This window comes from Bidens hawaiensis, unplaced genomic scaffold, assembly GCF_021521415.1.
Source record: "Bidens hawaiensis isolate Kalapana, Puna unplaced genomic scaffold, B.hawaiensis_p1.1 tig00023639_1, whole genome shotgun sequence".
NCBI classification, from domain to species: domain Eukaryota; kingdom Viridiplantae; phylum Streptophyta; class Magnoliopsida; order Asterales; family Asteraceae; genus Bidens; species Bidens hawaiensis.
Genome location: NW_027493711.1, coordinates 43,626 through 62,198, shown reverse-complemented (window position 1 = coordinate 62,198; position 18,573 = coordinate 43,626). Strand labels below are relative to the sequence as shown.

The following is an 18,573-nucleotide window of genomic DNA, read 5'->3' as shown; positions in this document are numbered from 1 at the left end:
CATCACCCCTATGCCATTGAGCCAGAAGGCCAATGGCGATATCTTAGCCAACTAATATGCACATTAACACAAGATGTTCACATATGAACAAACATATTCAAATGCCACTAAATTGAATATTCACACGTGATTAAACTGAATATCAGTTATTCACAAGCGAATAGCTTATGTTCACATTTTTGAGACATTTACATGTGAAAGTGTTAATGTTACTTTTAAGAGCACTAATAATAATGATTTATCTGTGACTAACAAGTAACAAGCAAATAATGGAGTGGTGGCCCATTAACAAAGACAAAGTATTTAAACACCTGAAAAAAATAATAAACAAACTGAAAATCACATGAGAATAAAAGATTTCCCGAAATTTAGAAACCTAGCTGGATTTATATGCTAAAAAATATGCTTGACTATAAAAAATGTCTCAACTTATGTCAATCACGTGAAATATCCATGTAAAATTTATTTAATATGAATACTAATTACATAAAAAAGATATATTTAAAAAACACATATTTTGTTTATAAATAAAGTTTTATTAAATTAAATTTTAGCTTTCGAAAAATACCTTATCCCTTTCTTATGCATTAGAAAATGTCACGTAGTTTTACATACTAATTATATTTACTAAATTATTATGATTTCAAGCCAAACATTTTAACACCCTTAAAACATAGACAAACTGTATCAAATATTCAAATGTTCTAGTTTTTGGCCCAATCAATATTGAGTCCGGTATGACCGGCACCGGCCTAGCAAATTTCCAAACCGAACCTAACAATTTTCTGTCAAACTTAAGCTCACTAATGACTAAACCTAACGATTTCACAACCAAATTTCCAACCTAACAATTTTCAGGCAAAATAGAAAAAAGAACCATATAACTAATCTGTGTTGGTTGAATCCATGGAACACACCGGTTCTGATCGGTTGCACTTAACAAGGGGTTACAAAGTTTATATGCTCTGAACGTTATTTCTAGTTACTTGAAATCTTTGAAAACTTAAGGTTGATCGGCTTATCACTACCAGTATAGTGTTGATAAAGTATGTCAACCGTTGCTTCACTATATCTTGGGAAACGATTCACCACAAAACTATAGATTGCAGACTTGTAGTTTCGAACTTTCGAGTGTCATTTTTTGTTTACTATCTATAACCCCAAATACCAAGAAAAGACACAAGGTTTGGTTTTACACCTCGTCTCAAACTCTAAACCAAATTAACCCGAGTAACTGAGTTTTGTCAATTTTTCCAACAAACTAACAAACCGAGTTACAATAATACATATTAGAATTATGTTTTTCTAGTAGTAATGTATACCCTGGTTTAAAATCTTTGATCTACTTACATACAAACTTTCTATTGACGATGACAAAGTAACAAACTATAAAAAATAACCAGAATAGGCTCAAGAACATAACTTTATTCATGAACGATAAAAAATCAAAATGTCTCAAACTTGTGAATTGTCGCTCGATCCAGTCCCTAAAAGAATACTTCAAGTACATCATCATACATCACTTGTTATTCTTGTTATACAAGTGAGATAATACACGTTCTAATCTTATTTTCTTTTCAAAGAGAACTATTTTAACCTTTTTACCGACCCCTTTAACTTTCCTTGTGAGACCACAAGATAACTTCTAATTGCAAGAATGAGTACCCAAGTGGTAGCAGCTATTTTCTCTTTTATCATCAAAAGTAAAGCGGAGCTTAAAACCGTCTTCAATATTTGAGCCTGCAATCCTTTAAAAAACCCAAATACCCCTTCTCGTTTCCATATCGCATAAAGAACACCCATTAATGTTTTGTGCGATTTCTTTTTATTTTCCTTGGTTTCATCATCACTCGTGTCTGCAGCCTGAATCATGACCTTGCACCTGCATAACATCGATAAAAATTGTTTAAAAAGTGAAAAAAATATTAACTTCAACAAAGATATGCTATAACTTATAATTCACAAACCTGATAGCGGGATATGTAAGAACCGTTGCAATACTTTTAGAAATTGCACCAAGAAAAAACACAGAGAAGGCAGAAAGGGACTCGGGTGAAGTCCCGTTTCCTGCTTTTTTTAGTTTCCCGTCTAAAAGTTTTTGCTTCAGCTGATCAAATACCGTGTACTGTATTCATACATAATAAACAGGTCAATTTGAGTTTATATTTTAGTAACAACCGGACAAAATGGGTCAAATTCAAAATTAATCTTAAAAGATAATAGCTAGACTGAGTTAAGCCCGACTAGCCTCATAATTTGTTTTATTCAAAAAGTTGAATCATTATGTGGATTTACTTTATGTAACTATATTAATACGCTAACTATTTGAGAAACTAAAGTTTTCATGGGTCAACTCAAACCAATTTACCTATTTAGAAGTGCTAACGGGTCAAATGGGTAAAACTAAAAATCCAAACCCGAAGGGAAATGGGTTAAAACTTAGGTGGTGTTTGTTTTTTGTCTGAAGATCTTCCTGGCCTCTTATGTCTGCGCCGCACAGACCACGTGCAGACCTTTAGGCTTGAAGACTGTTTGTTTTTCTGAAGACATCTCATTAAAAAACGTCTTCGCGCCTTCTTATCCTAGAAGACATGGACCATCCTAGCCCGTGACAATATCAATTGTTTATCCCCACCTAAATTGTTTTACAAAAAGCAACTGATCACTAATGTAACAATGTTTATTGTTATTATTATATATAATATATTGAATACCAATATAATTTTTTTTTTAAAACCAGAAACCACCTGCTAGCGGGTCACCCACAAACTTTTACCCGTTTTGACCTGTTACCCGATTCGCTTGATGAGTTATGAGAAGACAGTTAATGTACCTGAATTGCAGGGTTGGAAGTTAAAAGTAGAGATATGCCAAGCCCATCAAATGCTTCACTCCAACTGCCTTCTGTAAGCATTGCCCAAAGACCTTTTGATCTCCCAAACGCGCTTGTTTGCATGCGCGATGATGCTGTATCTAGAGGCTATATCATAATATCAGAAACGTATTTATTTAAACCTGGTTATCTAATATCATACAATCAACTTGAAACCACACATCCAAAGCAACCTGGTTATTGGACCAAATATTAAAGAAAAAGGTGGCAATTTCTAACCTGAGTTATGATGGCAGTACAGGCCCCGGCAGAAGCAGCAAGAATCAAGTTTGCTTTTGTTCCAATTGATTTTGTACCGTATTTTACTTGATACAGCCTTTTAAAATAGCTATAACCGTAAAAGTACACAAATTGTGCAATAAATGATTGCAAAATCTTTGTTCCAAGACCCTGATATAATGATACGATTTGACCCGTGGAAACGGCCTCCCACAACACGTCTGATAGGTTCCTGCATGGCCCACACAAGAACTTTATTAAACTCTAATTCCCAATAATAATATACCAACAAATAGCTTAATTTGACTGATGGTATATCAGTGTACACAAATATTTGTGAACTAGCTGCTTTTCAAAAATCATACACACTCTAATAATAATTCTTCACACAATATTATCTTTAGGCTGCAAGTACTTTTATAGGGTCAAAACAACCAGATTTATGGATAACCAATGTTGTAAAACTCGCTAGGCACTAGTCGGGCAGTGGGGCACCGAATAGCGATTAACCGGATTGGAAATTTTATATGTAATTTCTCAAACTTCTACAAACCTCAGCATTTTGAACCCTCGTTTGATCATCTTTTGTTGCTTAAAACTTGAATGGATTGATGTTGATGCTTAAAACACGGGTTAACAGCTTAAAATTTAAAATCAAAGGATCGATTAGGACCAATTTTGACTGCCCTACCGATACTTGAAGAAATCGCATCGGTAGATACCGGTTAGCAATTAACCAGCGGTTAATCCCAACTAAACATCCACAATTCAAACAATAAAACTAATTATTTGATTATGATTATGATTTTGAAGCAGCAATCAAACAAGAACACTTCAAACCTAAAATTGATGCAGATATACACATATTTTAAATCCTAAAAAAGTTATTTCATTTTCAATAAATCAAATCTAAAGTTATAAACAAAACCAAATGAACTGATTCATAAACAATCAATGAAGGTCAAGATAGGAATTAAAGGGAATAAAAACCTGTATTTCTGGCGACCATGAGAACGAACTTCAGCCTGGTACTTGGCTTTACAGGTGTCAAGAGGGTACAAGATAGTTGTGCTCAAAACAGCCCCAATTGCTCCTGATGTTGCTTCTGAAACTGACTCCAGATCGATCGAAGACATCATCAATTGCATGCAAGACGAAGATGGTTGTGGGTCGATCAGTGGATTGAGGAAGTCAAAGTTTGGAACTAAGAGGTGATCATGATCATGTATTGCATTGCTGATGCTACCAATATTAAAGTGGCACGCGTTGTTTGACAACAAACAGTTTGTTTTAGAACAAGGAAGGGTGGTTGATGTTGATTGGACCGGATCAAGAATATTTATCAAGATTCAAGATAGTATTTTTCTTGGGAATACCGAACGGGTCAACCATACCCTTTCTTATTTTTTCCTTTTCTTTTCATTTTAAGAACGTCGACCTGCGGTTGACCCTGGTTTGAAACCCTTATAACATGTTTGCTTCACATAATTCGTGAGAATCAAAGGAATTGGAAATTAAATCCCATGAAATTGTGTGTTTATTTTGTTGGAATTGGAATCTCAATTTCATTTTGGTGTGTTCGTTTGTCAAAGAAATTGGAATTCAATTTTTTAAATAAAGGAATTCCAAATCCTTCCAAATTGTGGAGGAATTCAAGTAAATTCATTGGAATCTATGATAGGTCGATGTTTTGGGTGTGTTCGCGTCCGATACGACGCCCCGGGTCGGTTCGCGTCCGGTTCAACGCCCCGGGTCAGTTCGATTCGACTCATTCTTGAGGTTTTTTTATTTTTTTTTACGATGACAACGAATAAACCATTTTAGTTATTTTTACTTTTTTGGTTTTGATTATATTTTGAGTTATGAATTTTTTTTATTATTTTTGAATATTGTTTTGAGGGGTTTTTTTTTATCTTAATAGAAAACCGCTAAAAAAGTTCAAAAAAATAATATAAAAATCATAACGCAAAATATAAATAAAAAACAAAAAATATAAAAAAAAACTAAAATATTTTCGCCGCTATCTCCATTAAGAAAGAAAAAACCCCGAAACCTGTTCCGACCCAAACCAAAACAATCCTTTTTTAATTGACCCGTTCCGACCCAAACCCATTCCGACCCAAACCTGTTTAGACCCATGACCCCTTCAACCCAACCCAACCCAACCCATTTGCCACCTATACCAGATATTTGTGGTGATAGATTACAATTTTTGTCTAACGAACATATCAAGAATGGAATTGGATTTCAATTCCTCTCAATTCCAATTCCTATTGAAATGCTCAGATTTCAAATCCAATTCTTTTGGATTACAAATTCTATGCAAATACCAATTCCAATTCCAATTCCAATTCCATTCCATTATGTGAAAAAACTGTCACACCCCGACTAGCACAATGCGGAAGCGTAAAACGGGAATGTAACAGACACCTCTGATATCAACACATTGTTTATAAAGAAACATTACAAACTAATTTACAATATATTACATTTCTTTGTTCTATCGTTGCTTTCCAGTCTAGGTGATATAAACAAAACTAGTTCATTAACTATACATTCTTACTACTAACATCCTTGCCTCTATTCACATAGCATCAACCACACACTTCAGGTAAGTAACAGATCATCAAATTATTCCGATTTAGGTACACCTGAAAAACAGTTTAAAACGGGTCAACTACTAGAGTTGGTGAGTTTCACGAGTTTCAAGAAATCAGTAATGAGTATTCATAAGTCAACACTTGTAATCATGAAATAAGTATGTATGTATGTATGTAAATGATGTATGTGATGTAATTATGCTAAGCTACAGTGAAGCCTGGACTGTTCGTGCTGCGTGCCTCCATTTCCCACGCTCAATCAACCACTGTGGCCCCTTTCCGCCCACAACATGCCCCTGTAGCTATGTCTAACACTACATAGCCTGTTTGTATAAATATGGTCATGTGCAAACGGCGCTATGTGACACGGCAACCAGGCCGATTCCGTTTGGGTTTGTCAAACCAATAGTACTATTCACAAGCCACCGGCTCGAAGTTAATCACTGTGATCGTGGGGACTTTCGTGTGTTAGCACTTAGATAATTCACATCAATACATGTTTCAGGTATGTATATATAATCAAACATGCTTTTCACCCCAAAAGTTCGTAAAACTGTTTAAAGAGTGGGGTCATGAAACTCACGGTTTAGTAGATAATCAGAACTGTATCGGCTCGTGGTTTGTTCGGTCCGCTATCAGTAGTTCCTATAATCAATATTATAACAATATTAATATTTTAATATTATTATAATCTCAATACTAAACTGGGCTGTATAACTAATCTGGGTGTAGCTGGAACGTCCAGAAAGTGGAGGCTTAGGTTGTGATGTTGTTCAATGTCTAATACTTAAAACCGAACTTGGCTCAGACTCCCGATTTCCCAGCTGGGCCAAGTTGTTCGTTTACGCGTTCAGAAAACACTTATGAGAAAATAAGCTTGAGTAAATGTATTGGTTAATAAAATGATTAAATTATAAAGAAGGATCACATACTGGGGTCCCGGATTAGCCACGGGGCCCGTTTTCGTTTATACACTTCGATTTAAGAAGAAACGCGCACAATCCATCCGGATTGTCCTGGTTTTTCATAGAAAAGTTCGTTTTTACTTAATTAGTCCAAAAATATGATTTTTGATCACTATTGATGTTTTGATTTTCCTGCAGGTTCACTAGTCGCGAACTTGCCGGTTGTTATAAAAACTGAATTTGTTTAATATTCAGATTAGCATAATTAATTAACCGTTAATCATTAAATTATGAAAATTTAATCACTTATCAATTAAAATATGTAGATTTTTATAAAAATATTTCTGGAATTTATTTACTGATTTATTAATTTATAAAAATTCATTTTATCAGCTATATTTCGCCTGAAAATCGTCCGTTTACCCCAAACAATTTCCAAAAATTCCACAAAAATTCCTGAATACTCAAATCATGTCCCAAAACAACCTGTATCAATTCCAAAATGTAAAAATCTCGTGCGATATTTTTTTCGGCCCAAATTCGGCTGTAAAAATTCACACGAACGCAAATAAACAAAACACCTTTAAATTTCTCCAAATGATCCTAAAATTCATATGTGATCAAAATACATCAAATCTGAGTTCCCAGAAAAATTTCATAATTTTTGAAGTATTTTAGCTATTTTTCCCAAATAAACGTCCTAATTCGGTAATAAATTCTCCAAATATTCTCGGATACTCGAAAAATTACCAAATTTGAACAGGGACTCGTTGACATGGTCCCTTATGTCCCTGAAAAATTTCAAGTCCTAAAATATGCACATCATAACCTTAACCTAAATAGCCCGTAAGCGAGTGTTTCGGCATTACCTTAGCGGGTTTGGCTCGTTTCCGACCTTTTAATCAAGTTTTCAGGTTCTTGTGCTTCTAAGCAAGCTAGGTACAAGTCCTATATCACAAACCAATCGATATTTCATCAACATAACAGCCCTTAAGTTAGGGTTTCGGCTAGTGCACAAAAACGAACTTTTGAACCGTAATAACGTTGTTTCAACCCTTTAATCCGTGTTTATGGCCAAAAAAAACTATCAAAACAGGTTCCTTACCATGTGTATGATCAAAACATGTTTATGGACCATTTTTAGGATTTTTACACGGTTAGGAATGATTTTTAGTAACCAAGACATGTTTTTATGGTATTAAACAAGTTTAAACAAGTGTAAAAGTAGCTTATTTAAGTTGTTTACCTTAGGGTTTCTTGAGTTTTTGGCTGGAGAAGAAGTTTATGTCCAGAATTTTCAAGAAATAATGTTGAAAATATCTTGTATCTAGTTTAAATGTGAAAGAATAAAAAGGGGGCGGGGCTGCTGCTGTGATCGGACCATCATGGGCCCAATTTGGGCCTATTTTGGCCCAAGTTTCTGATTTCTCAAGCCCAAACACGAAAAGCCAGTCCAAATTTAGTTTGGGTTCGGTTTTTGGCGCGAAAAACTTATCGGGTGCGTTAAACAGCGCGAAAACGAGTGTTTTTCGGCTAGTTTTGTGTAAAATTATAAAAACATACTATACGTTTGTAAAAATCAAGAATATTTTCACGGATCGCTTAAAACATTTCAAATAAGTGTTTGGTAAGTCTTTTTCGGCTTAACGGATGATACAATGCTTGGTTTGTAACTATCTTTCGCGTTTACATCTATAGCGGGTAGTTAAACGAGCATATTTTCGTTTAACTTGTTTGCTATCAAACTAAGGCCATATTTCTAATGTTTTAGCTTGTATAGACAGTATATCACTTATAGATGGCCCCCCGAGATATCTGGGTCATAACCCGACCCGTTCGGTTAATCGTTCGTTTGTTACGCAAAATGCGTTTATCTGCTTAATCGGTAAATACGTACTGAGGTGTACCTTGTTTTGGCTCAAATGTCACAACAAACACGCCATTTAGAGAATTTCTTTCAAAAGGCATAACCTATGGTTCCCGGGTTTAGAACAGAGAGTTGGAACCACACATGTCTTCTTAAAGGTTTTTTTTTAATTAACAAGTTTAATTCAAAATATAATAAATAATAAAAATAGCTTTAAGTTTATAAAAAGAGTTGGGGACTGTTTGGCAATTTAGTGCTGAATTAGTAAGATACCTGACTGATTGAAAGATGGCATATTAACCATTAAGAGCTTCAAAGCCATTAATAGGTGTAAATATGTAATTAAACACACTTTGTATCTGACTTGACTGATTCATAGATAGCCCCTCTTAATAGAATAATTAAGAGGCTACCAAATAGCCCCAAGTTATATGAAATATCATATATTTTAGCAGGCCGTCTTCGAGGATTTAAATACCTCGGCTGAGCCGAAATAAAAATGCCCATAGCCTTAATGAGTAACAAAATATATAAGCTAATTTTTTTAAACAAGACTTAATGTTATAACAATAAACATAGAAAAATATATTATTAAAATCAAATATCGTAATAACTAACGATTAACCAATGATTCGTGAAACTCTCCTAACATTGGAAAAAAATAGCTTGGTCCTTGGTGGCTTGCTTGGTTAACTGTGGAGGAGCCTGGTGGTTAACAGCGAACCAGCAGTGGTGGTCAGCTGGGTTGGTCGTTGTTCAGTATTCGCAAAGAAGGAAGGAACCAAAGAGAAATTTCAATCAACCGCTATTTCTTTTATTTTGCATTGGGTTTTATTCATTTTTTTTAGTTTTAGCTTTAGTTTGGGTCCAATAATTTAAACTTGATTAAATGGATTATGGATAAAAAAGAATTTTGGGCCCAATAATTATAAGATGGTAAAGAGCAATTCATATTTTATAAGTTTTATATTTTTAAATGTATATATAAAAATATAGATAAAAAAAATTTGACCCCCAAAAATTACGTGTCCCGGTCGATGATCCAACCGGCACTACCCTCCAGCCGGGTTTAGAAACTAGATGCAAGATTCTTCAATGTTCACTCGGTGCATTACATTTGGTAAAATGCAATCTAGGCAACCACCATTTTATCATTTTAAAACTTTTAATACAAACTAATGATTTAAAAAAACACAAAAGGTTAATTAAATCGTTCAACTGTCAACCAGCAGTTGGTTTGATCGGCCCATCCAAACTGGTTGGTTTGGTTTCTTGTTTTTGAAATTGTTATTAACGTTTCGATCAATAGTTTTTGGTAATGCTGGTCAAACCATACGGTAAACACCCTTGAACACAATATTTAAGCATGTTATTGACTTTTATTATCACAACTAGTCATAATCATCAATGTTTATTATAACTATGTATTTGTTATTTAAGCTAAACACTTGCCATTTTTATAATTAAATTGAAGTGGGATAATATTCAATCGCTTTACAGTGCACCATGCTGATCATCATATTTCAAATTTTATTATAAAAATGTATTTCTTTTCTTTCAAATATATATGACCTTTAAAAACTTATAGTCATATATAAAGTTAATCAAACAATGTAATGGCTACTAGGAGTTATAATGCTTGGCACACTTTTATGAACGGCTCATGTGCATAATAATATATTGCTTCTTACAATTGGACTTATATATAAATAGTTAAATTACGAAGATTGAGTAGGTTGGGCCGAGCTATGAAAGGTTGTTATCTAAATGAGAAATATTGAAGAATATATGTTAAAACAATCATGTTCATTGGATTATATCGAAACCGAAGGCAAACGGGCAACAAGCTGTGCCGCTACCCCTTTTTGAATCGACACTATGTCTAACAGAACTCGAACTCGTGGCCTACAAATCCAAACAGAGTGCTTTAACCGCTAGAGCGACGCTTCTGTATAAAGAAACCGGTTGGTGGGCCGGTTCAAGAGGAAGCCAGTAGAACACTAGAACCCAATCAAACAATGTTGAAATCTCAAAATCAAATGAGTCCTCACGAATTCTATTAACCGGAAAAACAAAATCTCTATGACCCACCAATCAAAAAGTTTGGATTTCCACGCGTAACAATAAATTATGACTATTTATTTCAAACTGATATAACAAATTTATTTGTAAGAACTATACAAGTTTGATCAACGCTTAATTCATTCAAACTCTTACATTGCAAAGTTAGAACTTGGAACACCACAATCTTGTTCTTCCAAGATATTATCCTATTATCCCAACTCACATGAAATAATAAAACGTTATCGTCGAGTGCTAAACCTTTTGGAGTCTCGTGAATTTGACTTTCGTCATGCTAGATTCTAAATCGACCAAAACCTTTTGGTGATTGAATTCATCATCATTCAGGCTCTTTTTAATCACTCTCGTCACAATGCCGACATGAGAGTGATAACCAGCAACCAATAGTCCAAAAAGCTCACCAAAACATGGTACCATCTTCACCTTTACAACATCCTTTTCATCTTCACATTCATGCGCTTCATATTCATCAAAGTATTCAGCATACAAGTGCGGTGGAGGCGGGTCCATGTCCATGCGCTCCCATTCCTCAAAATCCATACCCCATTTGACGTGGTCCGTCCCCGCCATCGCTAGAGCTTCTATTGACACTGACATGCTAACCAATATAAGTTTAGATTTTCTTATGTTTATGAATAATATGAGTATGGGTGCTTGTAATAGATGAAGATCAACTACCAATCAATATGCATTAATAGATGATTCTCAATCACCAATCAATCCCTATTAATCCTCTTGGTCAAATATTGTAATTCAATGTTATTTATTTGATTCCTGTTATTATGTGTAATATCTCAATATATAGTAACAGAAATCTCACCCATTGAGGTAGAGACAATTTCCTTTACATGGTATCAAGCCACATATCGATCATATCTCTTCTATAATTTTTTTCCCACCCCCTGCTCTACCCATGTCGACCTCCTCCGATACAACTCTTCCCATGGCCACTATTCTTCTCATGATCACCCTCAAACTTTCTTCCACCAACTACCTTTGTTGGAGAAACCAAATCCTACCACTTCTTGCTTACCGAAAACTCGTCGGTCACGTCGATGGTTCGGTTTCTCCTCCACCAGCCACTATCACTAATGACACCAATGAAGTTCCTAATCGTGCCTATACTACTTGGCTCGATGAAGATCAGCGAGCGGTCCTCATTCATAATTCCTCTCTAACAGAAGAGGCTGTTGCTGAAGTTCTTTGTCTCACTTTTGCTCGTCAGATCTGGGTTGCCTTAGAGGCAGCGTATAGCAATACCTCTATTGAACGGATGCCCATACTCCGTGACAGTCTCCGTCAACTCACCAAAGGCTCCACATCGGTCACCGAGTTCGGTCGCAAGTTTAAGGCCACCTGTGACCAGCTAGCGGCTATTGGCTAACCTGTTAATGATACGGACAAAACTCATTGGTTCTTATGTGGACTCGGATCAGCCTTCGAGAATTTCTCCACAGCTGTTCGTGCAATTCGTGATCCTCTCTCCTTTAGGGAGTTGGTCACCAAGGCTGAAAGTCATGAGCAATTTCTCCAAACTCTTCACCCACCGACCCCTGCTCCCGTTGCCTTTGTTGCAAATCAGAATCATTCTCGTGGTACTGGATCGTCTGTGAACAGATCCAAATCTGCCTCCTTCAGTCGTGGTTCAGCCTCCAACAACTTTTCTTGTGGCCCTCGCAAGCCACCTCATTGCCAACTCTGTAGAACCAACGGCCACTATGCTAACAAGTGCCCACGGTTGTCTACATTTGCGGCTGCCCCCACTAGTGATGAGAGCATTGCTCAGGCTTTCTAGGCCCAGTGTCATGTCACCACTAATGGCCCAGACTGGACAGCTGATACTAGTGCCACTTCTCATGTGACGGACACGACTGGTAATCTTCATACTTCCTCTTCCTATACCGTTAACTCCACCGTTGTATTTGGTAACGGTCAATCCTTACCTATTTCTCATAAGGGTCATGTTTCTCTAAACAAACACGTTTAATTAAAAGATGTCTTGGTTATCCCTAAAATAACCAAGAATCTCCTTTCTGTTAGTAAGTTAACAAAAGATTATCCTGTTGATGTCCTATTCTCAGATTCTTTTTTTACTATTCAGGATCGGAAAACAAGCCAACCTCTCGTTCAAGGTCGGTGTGAGAACGGTCTCTATGTGCTTCGGGAAAAGAATTTTGCTTTTGTTGCTTTTGTTTCATCAAATCAAGCCTCATTTGAGTTATGGCATAATCGTTTGGGGCATGTTTCATTTGATACTATTTCAGTTTTAAAAAGACATGGTTGTTTATCTTTTACTTCTATTTTACCTAAACCTAATATTTGTTCTCCTTGTCAACTTGCTAAGGCTCATAAATTACCATTTGATTAAATGACAAATGTGCCTTACATCCATTAGATCTTATGCATTGTGACTTGTGGGGTCCTTCGCCCGTTACTAGTAATGATGGATATAGATTTTATGTTGTGTTTATTGATGATCATTCGAGGTTTTCATGGTTATATCCTCTCAAAGTAAAAAATGGATTTTATTCCGTTTTACAAACTTTTTTGCGGTTTGTCCAAACACAATTCACATGAAAGGTTAAGGTCTTTCAAAGCGATGGAGGCACATAATTCGTTAATCAATATGTGCGAAAAGTCTTGATGATAATGGCATATTTCACCGTCTTTCGTGTCCTTACACCGCTCCTCAAAACGGTAGGGCCAAAAGGAAGCATCGCCATATTGTGGAAACGGGCCTAGCAATGCTATTTCATGCTCGTGTTCCGGTCACTCATTGGGTAGACGCCTTTAGCACCGCAACTTATATTATTAATCGTTTACCCTCCAAGATTTTAAATGATAAATCTCCATTTGAGGTGCTCTTTTCTACAACACCCGCCTACAATAATTTTCGTGTTTTTGGATGTTGTGTCTACCCATACCTTCGAGACTATGCCCCACACAAACTAGCCCCTCGAAGTATCCCGTGTATCTTTATGGGGTATGCACCTCAATATAAAGGATACAAATGTTTTGATCCTCATAATTCTCGCATGTATGTGACCCGGCATGCACGGTTTGATGAAAATTGTTTTCCCTATGTTAGTGACTCATCTCAAACTAACCTTGCAAACCTTTTCCTCTCCACCTATCAAGAACCCACCACCTTTCCACATGCTTCTGTACTTGTTCCACCCAAACCCACCTCATTAACTCACATTCCTCCTTGTTCCTTGTGTAGAGCCAATCACCTTTCTGATACACAACCCTCTCATGCAATATCATCCCCCTCACTTCCATCCACCACCTCTCTCATTGAAAACGATTCAACTCCACATCCAATAAACATAACCCCTTCTACATCCAATACCTACACCTCAACACCCACCACCACCCCCGTACCCGACCCTCAATCTTCAACGTCCATACCCGATCTTCAATCTCAATCTCTCACGCCACCGGTTACATCTCCGCAACCCCCTCCATCGCCTTCGTCCCACCTTATGGTTACTCGCTCCAAAGTTGGTACCTTTAAATCCAACCCCAAACATGGAGCTTATCTTGCAAATGTCATGCATTTTGGTCTTCATGCAGCCTTGCTTACCTCCACTGATCCGAAAGGATTTAAGAGTGCATCCAAACACCCTCATTGGATGCAAGCCATGCAAGATGAACTCAAAGCTCTTCAACGAAACTGCACTTGGACTTTAGTGCCTCGGCCCGTCTCAACTAATGTTGTTGGTTCCAAATGGGTCTTCCGAACCAAATATCACTCGGATGGCTCCCTTGACCGTCACAAAGCTCGACTAGTTGCCCAAGGTTTTGCACAAATACCGAGCCTTGATTTTTCTTATACCTTTAGTCCGGTTGTCAAACCCTCCACTGTTCGCATAGTTCTCTCTTTAGCCATTATTAACTCTTGGCCTCTTCACCAACTAGATGTCAATAATGCGTTTCTTAACGGCTCTCTATCTGAAACAATGTACATGGAACAACCTCCGGGGTTTGTTAACTCGGCCTTTCCAAATCATGTTTGTTGTTGAACAAAGCTCTTTATGGACTCAAACAAGCACCACGGGCTTGGTTTCAACGACTTAGTTCGTTTCTTGTCTTCTATGGTTTTACATGTAGTCAAGTTGATCCATCCCTCTTTGTCTTTCATCAAGGTGATTCTTTAATGTATCTCCTTGTTTACGTAGACGACCTTATTCTTATGGGAAATACGTCTAAATTGCTTGCCACCTTTATAAGCCGTCTACACAAGGAATTCGCCATTAAGGATCTGGGGTTGTTAAGTTATTTTTTGGGGTTAGAAGTTGTTCACAACCCAACTGGTTTTTTCGTTACTCAAACCAAATATGCCATTGATATACTCACTCGAGCCGGTCTTGTCGATGCCAAAACGGTCTCCACTCCTCTTTCCACAACCGATACTTTCACATCCGATGGCACACCATACTCTGATCCTACATTATATCGTTCCATTGTGGGGGCTGTCCAATACTTAACCATTACCCGACCCGACCTTGCTTATGCCGTAAACCAAGCATGTCAGTTTTTACATGCCCCGACAGAAAAACACTTTCAACTGGTCAAACGCATCTTACGGTATGTTAAGGGTACAATCTCACATGGTCTAGTGTTTCAACGAACACAGTCCACTACCATTGTGGGATATTCCGATGCCGATTGGGCTCGGTGTATTGAAACTCGCAGGTCTACGTATGGTTACTCAATTTTTTTGGGAGGCAACTTGGTTTCGTGGAGCGCAAAGAAGCAACCAACCGTTTCTAGATCAAGTTGTGAATCGGAATATAGGGCCATGGCCAATACAACGGCTGAGATCGTTTGGACTACTCATTTGTTAAAAGAACTTCATGCACTTCCATCGACAAGACCTACTCTTCTTTGTGACAATCGCAGTGCCTTATTTATGAGTCAAAATCCCGTTTCTCACAAACGGGCAAAGCACATCGATTTAGATTATCATTTTGTCCGTGAACTTGTTATGTCTGGAAAGCTGCACACTCGGTTTGTTCCTACCAAGCTTCAACTAGCTGACATCTTCACCAAAAGTTTACCGCGGCCTCAGTTCAAGCACTTTCGCGAGTTACTTCGGGTTCGTGCACCGCCGTTTCGCTTGCAGGGGGATAATAAATGAAGATCAATCACCAATCAATATGCATTAATAGATGATTCTCAATCACCAATCAATCCCTCTTAATCCTCGGTCAAATATTGTAATTCAATGTTATTTATTTGTTTCCTATTATTATATATAATATCTCAATATATAGTAACAGAAATCTCACCCATTGAGGTAGAGACAATTTCCTCACCCATTGAGGTAGAGACAATTTCCTTCACAGCTTGTTAATATACTAACAGTTGGAAAAGAACCTTAACTGCTTTTCACGGTTTAAAAAGAACCTTAATTGGTCCGTGATCATAGCATAGATATTTTTCACTTTAAACATGTGTACTTCTAGTTAATATTGTGAAACTCGTGACAAATGCTACTGTTTGCATATATGTATGTGGCAATGGAGTTCACCCTGGGCAACTGAATAGTAACATACTTTGCATGTACAAATAACCACCAACAAACTACTTTAATAAATGTAATCACTCGTTTTTTAATTTTTATAACTTCATTGTTATGTTGGGATAATCGTTACTTCAGAATGATTTTGACTAATAAAACCAATGGGTTTCAAATATTAGAATCGGCTTTATCCAGGTCTTTATCCGAACCGAATTGTGAACTTGGTTTTCGAATTGGATTTGTATCAATAATTTCAAACCGCTTAATATGTAATTTTATTTTATTCTATCAATATATATACACACTAGCTTTTAGCCCGCTTGTTACGCGGGTTACTTTTAATTTTTTTTTATTTTTAAAAATATGGTAATGTTGTTATATTTGTAATAATTTAAGTGAGTCAAATGTTGTTAATAATATTATGTTTAACATCATGTTTCAGGATTGTTTTAATTTAGGTTTTTTTGTTAATGGACCTATAAGTAAATGAGCTTTTCTAAAGATATATATTTGTTCAATGGATTTCTATAAGTTATATATGGTTATGTAATTGAGTATAGAATTGTTTTGGTTTTATAAATTATGTTTGATATCAAATTGTCTATATATAAACTATTTCTTTTGATGTTTTAGGAAAAAAACTATTGTTTGAATGTTAATATATTTTGACCATGTGAATGTGGATAATCACAAATGAGGTAAATTATTGTCCACTTAACAAATGACTTAACTTCATTCAATGATTCTATAACTTGAGTTATGTATTTGTGTTTAAAATGTTAACGTTTCATATTTTATATACCCTTTTGTTTATCTGAAAACGATTTTTAAAACAGTTTGTTATGAAATGAGTTGCGGTATATATTTGGGATTGATATAAAAATTTATTAATAATGTTATCTTTTAACTTCATGTTTTAAGTTGTATATTTACTAAGTTTGTTAAGATGTGTTTTTATGTTAGTGAGCTTTATTGGTTAAGATGTGTTATATATTTGGGTTTAGAATATTTTGTGTTTGTATCTCATTTAGGATTTTATAAATGGTTAATTATAGGTCTGGTTTGATATTTAATGTTGTAGTATTAGTAATTACTATCAATCGGTGTTTGAAAATAGCGGGTATCATTATACTGTATCATCTTCCAAGAAATCAATGAAATATTTGTTTTTTGGTTTCATCTTTTGGTTATATAATGTAATTGCTAATGCTAAATATAACTTCTACTTAACATTTTGCTATGTGAATATTGTAATATTAAACTTATGAAGGTATTCGAACTTAGTTTAAACTGTTTATGTTGCTTATTCATATTGTTTTTGATTGTGTTGATTATATATTTTAAACGATCATAATCTAAATATTATTATTAGTGTAGCTAAAACTCGTTAGTTGTTTTCGGATCATGGCTGCAACTTTATTATTTTTTGATGCTATGTTTGGTTTATATATTGTTGTTAAAATATGTTGGCTTGTATATTTTAAATGATCATAATCTGAATATTAGTATTACTTGGAGCTGAAGCTTGTTTACTGTTTTTGGATTATGTGCTAGTACTTAAAGGCACATAAGTTTTCTTACTACTTTGGGCTGCAACTTAATTGTTCTTTGTTGCTATGTTTGTTTTCTGACCGGAAATACATACAATTAATACAATGGTGACTTTATGTGATCAAAGTTTTTGTTAGTTTGAATTGTCAAAGTAGATACTGTTGTTTATATATTTCATATTTTAAACAAATTATATTAAAGTCCCTGAAATAAGTTATTGAGGTTGTCAAACTTACATCAGCTTGTAAAGATGAGTTTTTTCATGCAAAGGTCTTTTAGACTGAATGGACGGAAATGTCTTCGGGTAGTATCATTATTAGGTTAGTATTTGAATCACGTGCGTATGTATCACATGAATATACTATTTGATTAATACTAAAACACATATAGGTGAGTGACATTGTGGAGTTAGATGATTAATACTATAGAAGTTTCATCCTGGAAATTCTTTGAAAAGTTTTTTAAACATTTGCTATCTATAACACATGAACAAGGTTTGTTATAATATGCAAAAGGGCTGGGCTGTGCATCATGAACTTCTCATTGTGTTTGGTATGATGCTTCATTAAAACAACATGCTTATATGGTATCACTTGATATGTAATCACACAACCCAACCATTCATTTGAACAACACAAGATTCGGCAGAACTTTATTTAAAACCATCATAGCGGCAATTCTACAAACAGAATCCAAAATGTATACAAGTAGATGCCAATAAATATACTTATATAGAATTCCATTAATAGCTTAACTAGGATAGTGGCATGTGTTACACACGGGTGGAAAATATTTCAAACGTCATGTATATGTAGATATCATAAGAATTCTTTACATTGTTCTCTACAAAACCACAAGATGTAAGAAAATATGTATAAATGGTATGAATGAGAAATTATATAAATATACAAATCATTGAATTGTTAAAA

General features: G+C 35.5%; 1 protein-coding gene across 1 annotated transcript; it reads right to left on the bottom strand.

Annotated features, from left to right (window-relative positions):
* Positions 1-1,423: 1,423 nt before the first annotated feature.
* LOC143567793 (peroxisomal adenine nucleotide carrier 1-like) lies at positions 1,424-4,258 on the bottom strand. Its single transcript, XM_077054106.1, has 5 exons — positions 4,103-4,258; positions 3,113-3,344; positions 2,834-2,980; positions 1,968-2,125; positions 1,424-1,882 (listed from the first exon to the last, which is right to left on the bottom strand). Exons 1-5 carry the CDS (start codon positions 4,249-4,251, stop codon positions 1,588-1,590), a joined length of 981 nt encoding a protein of 326 aa, XP_076910221.1. The 5' UTR covers positions 4,252-4,258; the 3' UTR covers positions 1,424-1,587.
* Between the last annotated feature and the right edge of the window lie 14,315 nt (positions 4,259-18,573).

Excerpts from the sequence above, each read along its gene's own strand:
- LOC143567793 (XM_077054106.1), bottom strand. The coding sequence starts at position 4,251 with ATGATGTCTTCGATCGATCTGGAGTCAGTTTCAGAAGCAACATCAGGA. Across the intron at positions 2,981-3,112 it reads GTACTGCCATCATAACTCAG|CCTCTAGATACAGCATCATC; the intron begins GTTAGAAATTGC and ends ATTATGATATAG. Across the intron at positions 2,126-2,833 it reads CTTCCAACCCTGCAATTCAG|TACACGGTATTTGATCAGCT; the intron begins GTACATTAACTG and ends GTATGAATACAG.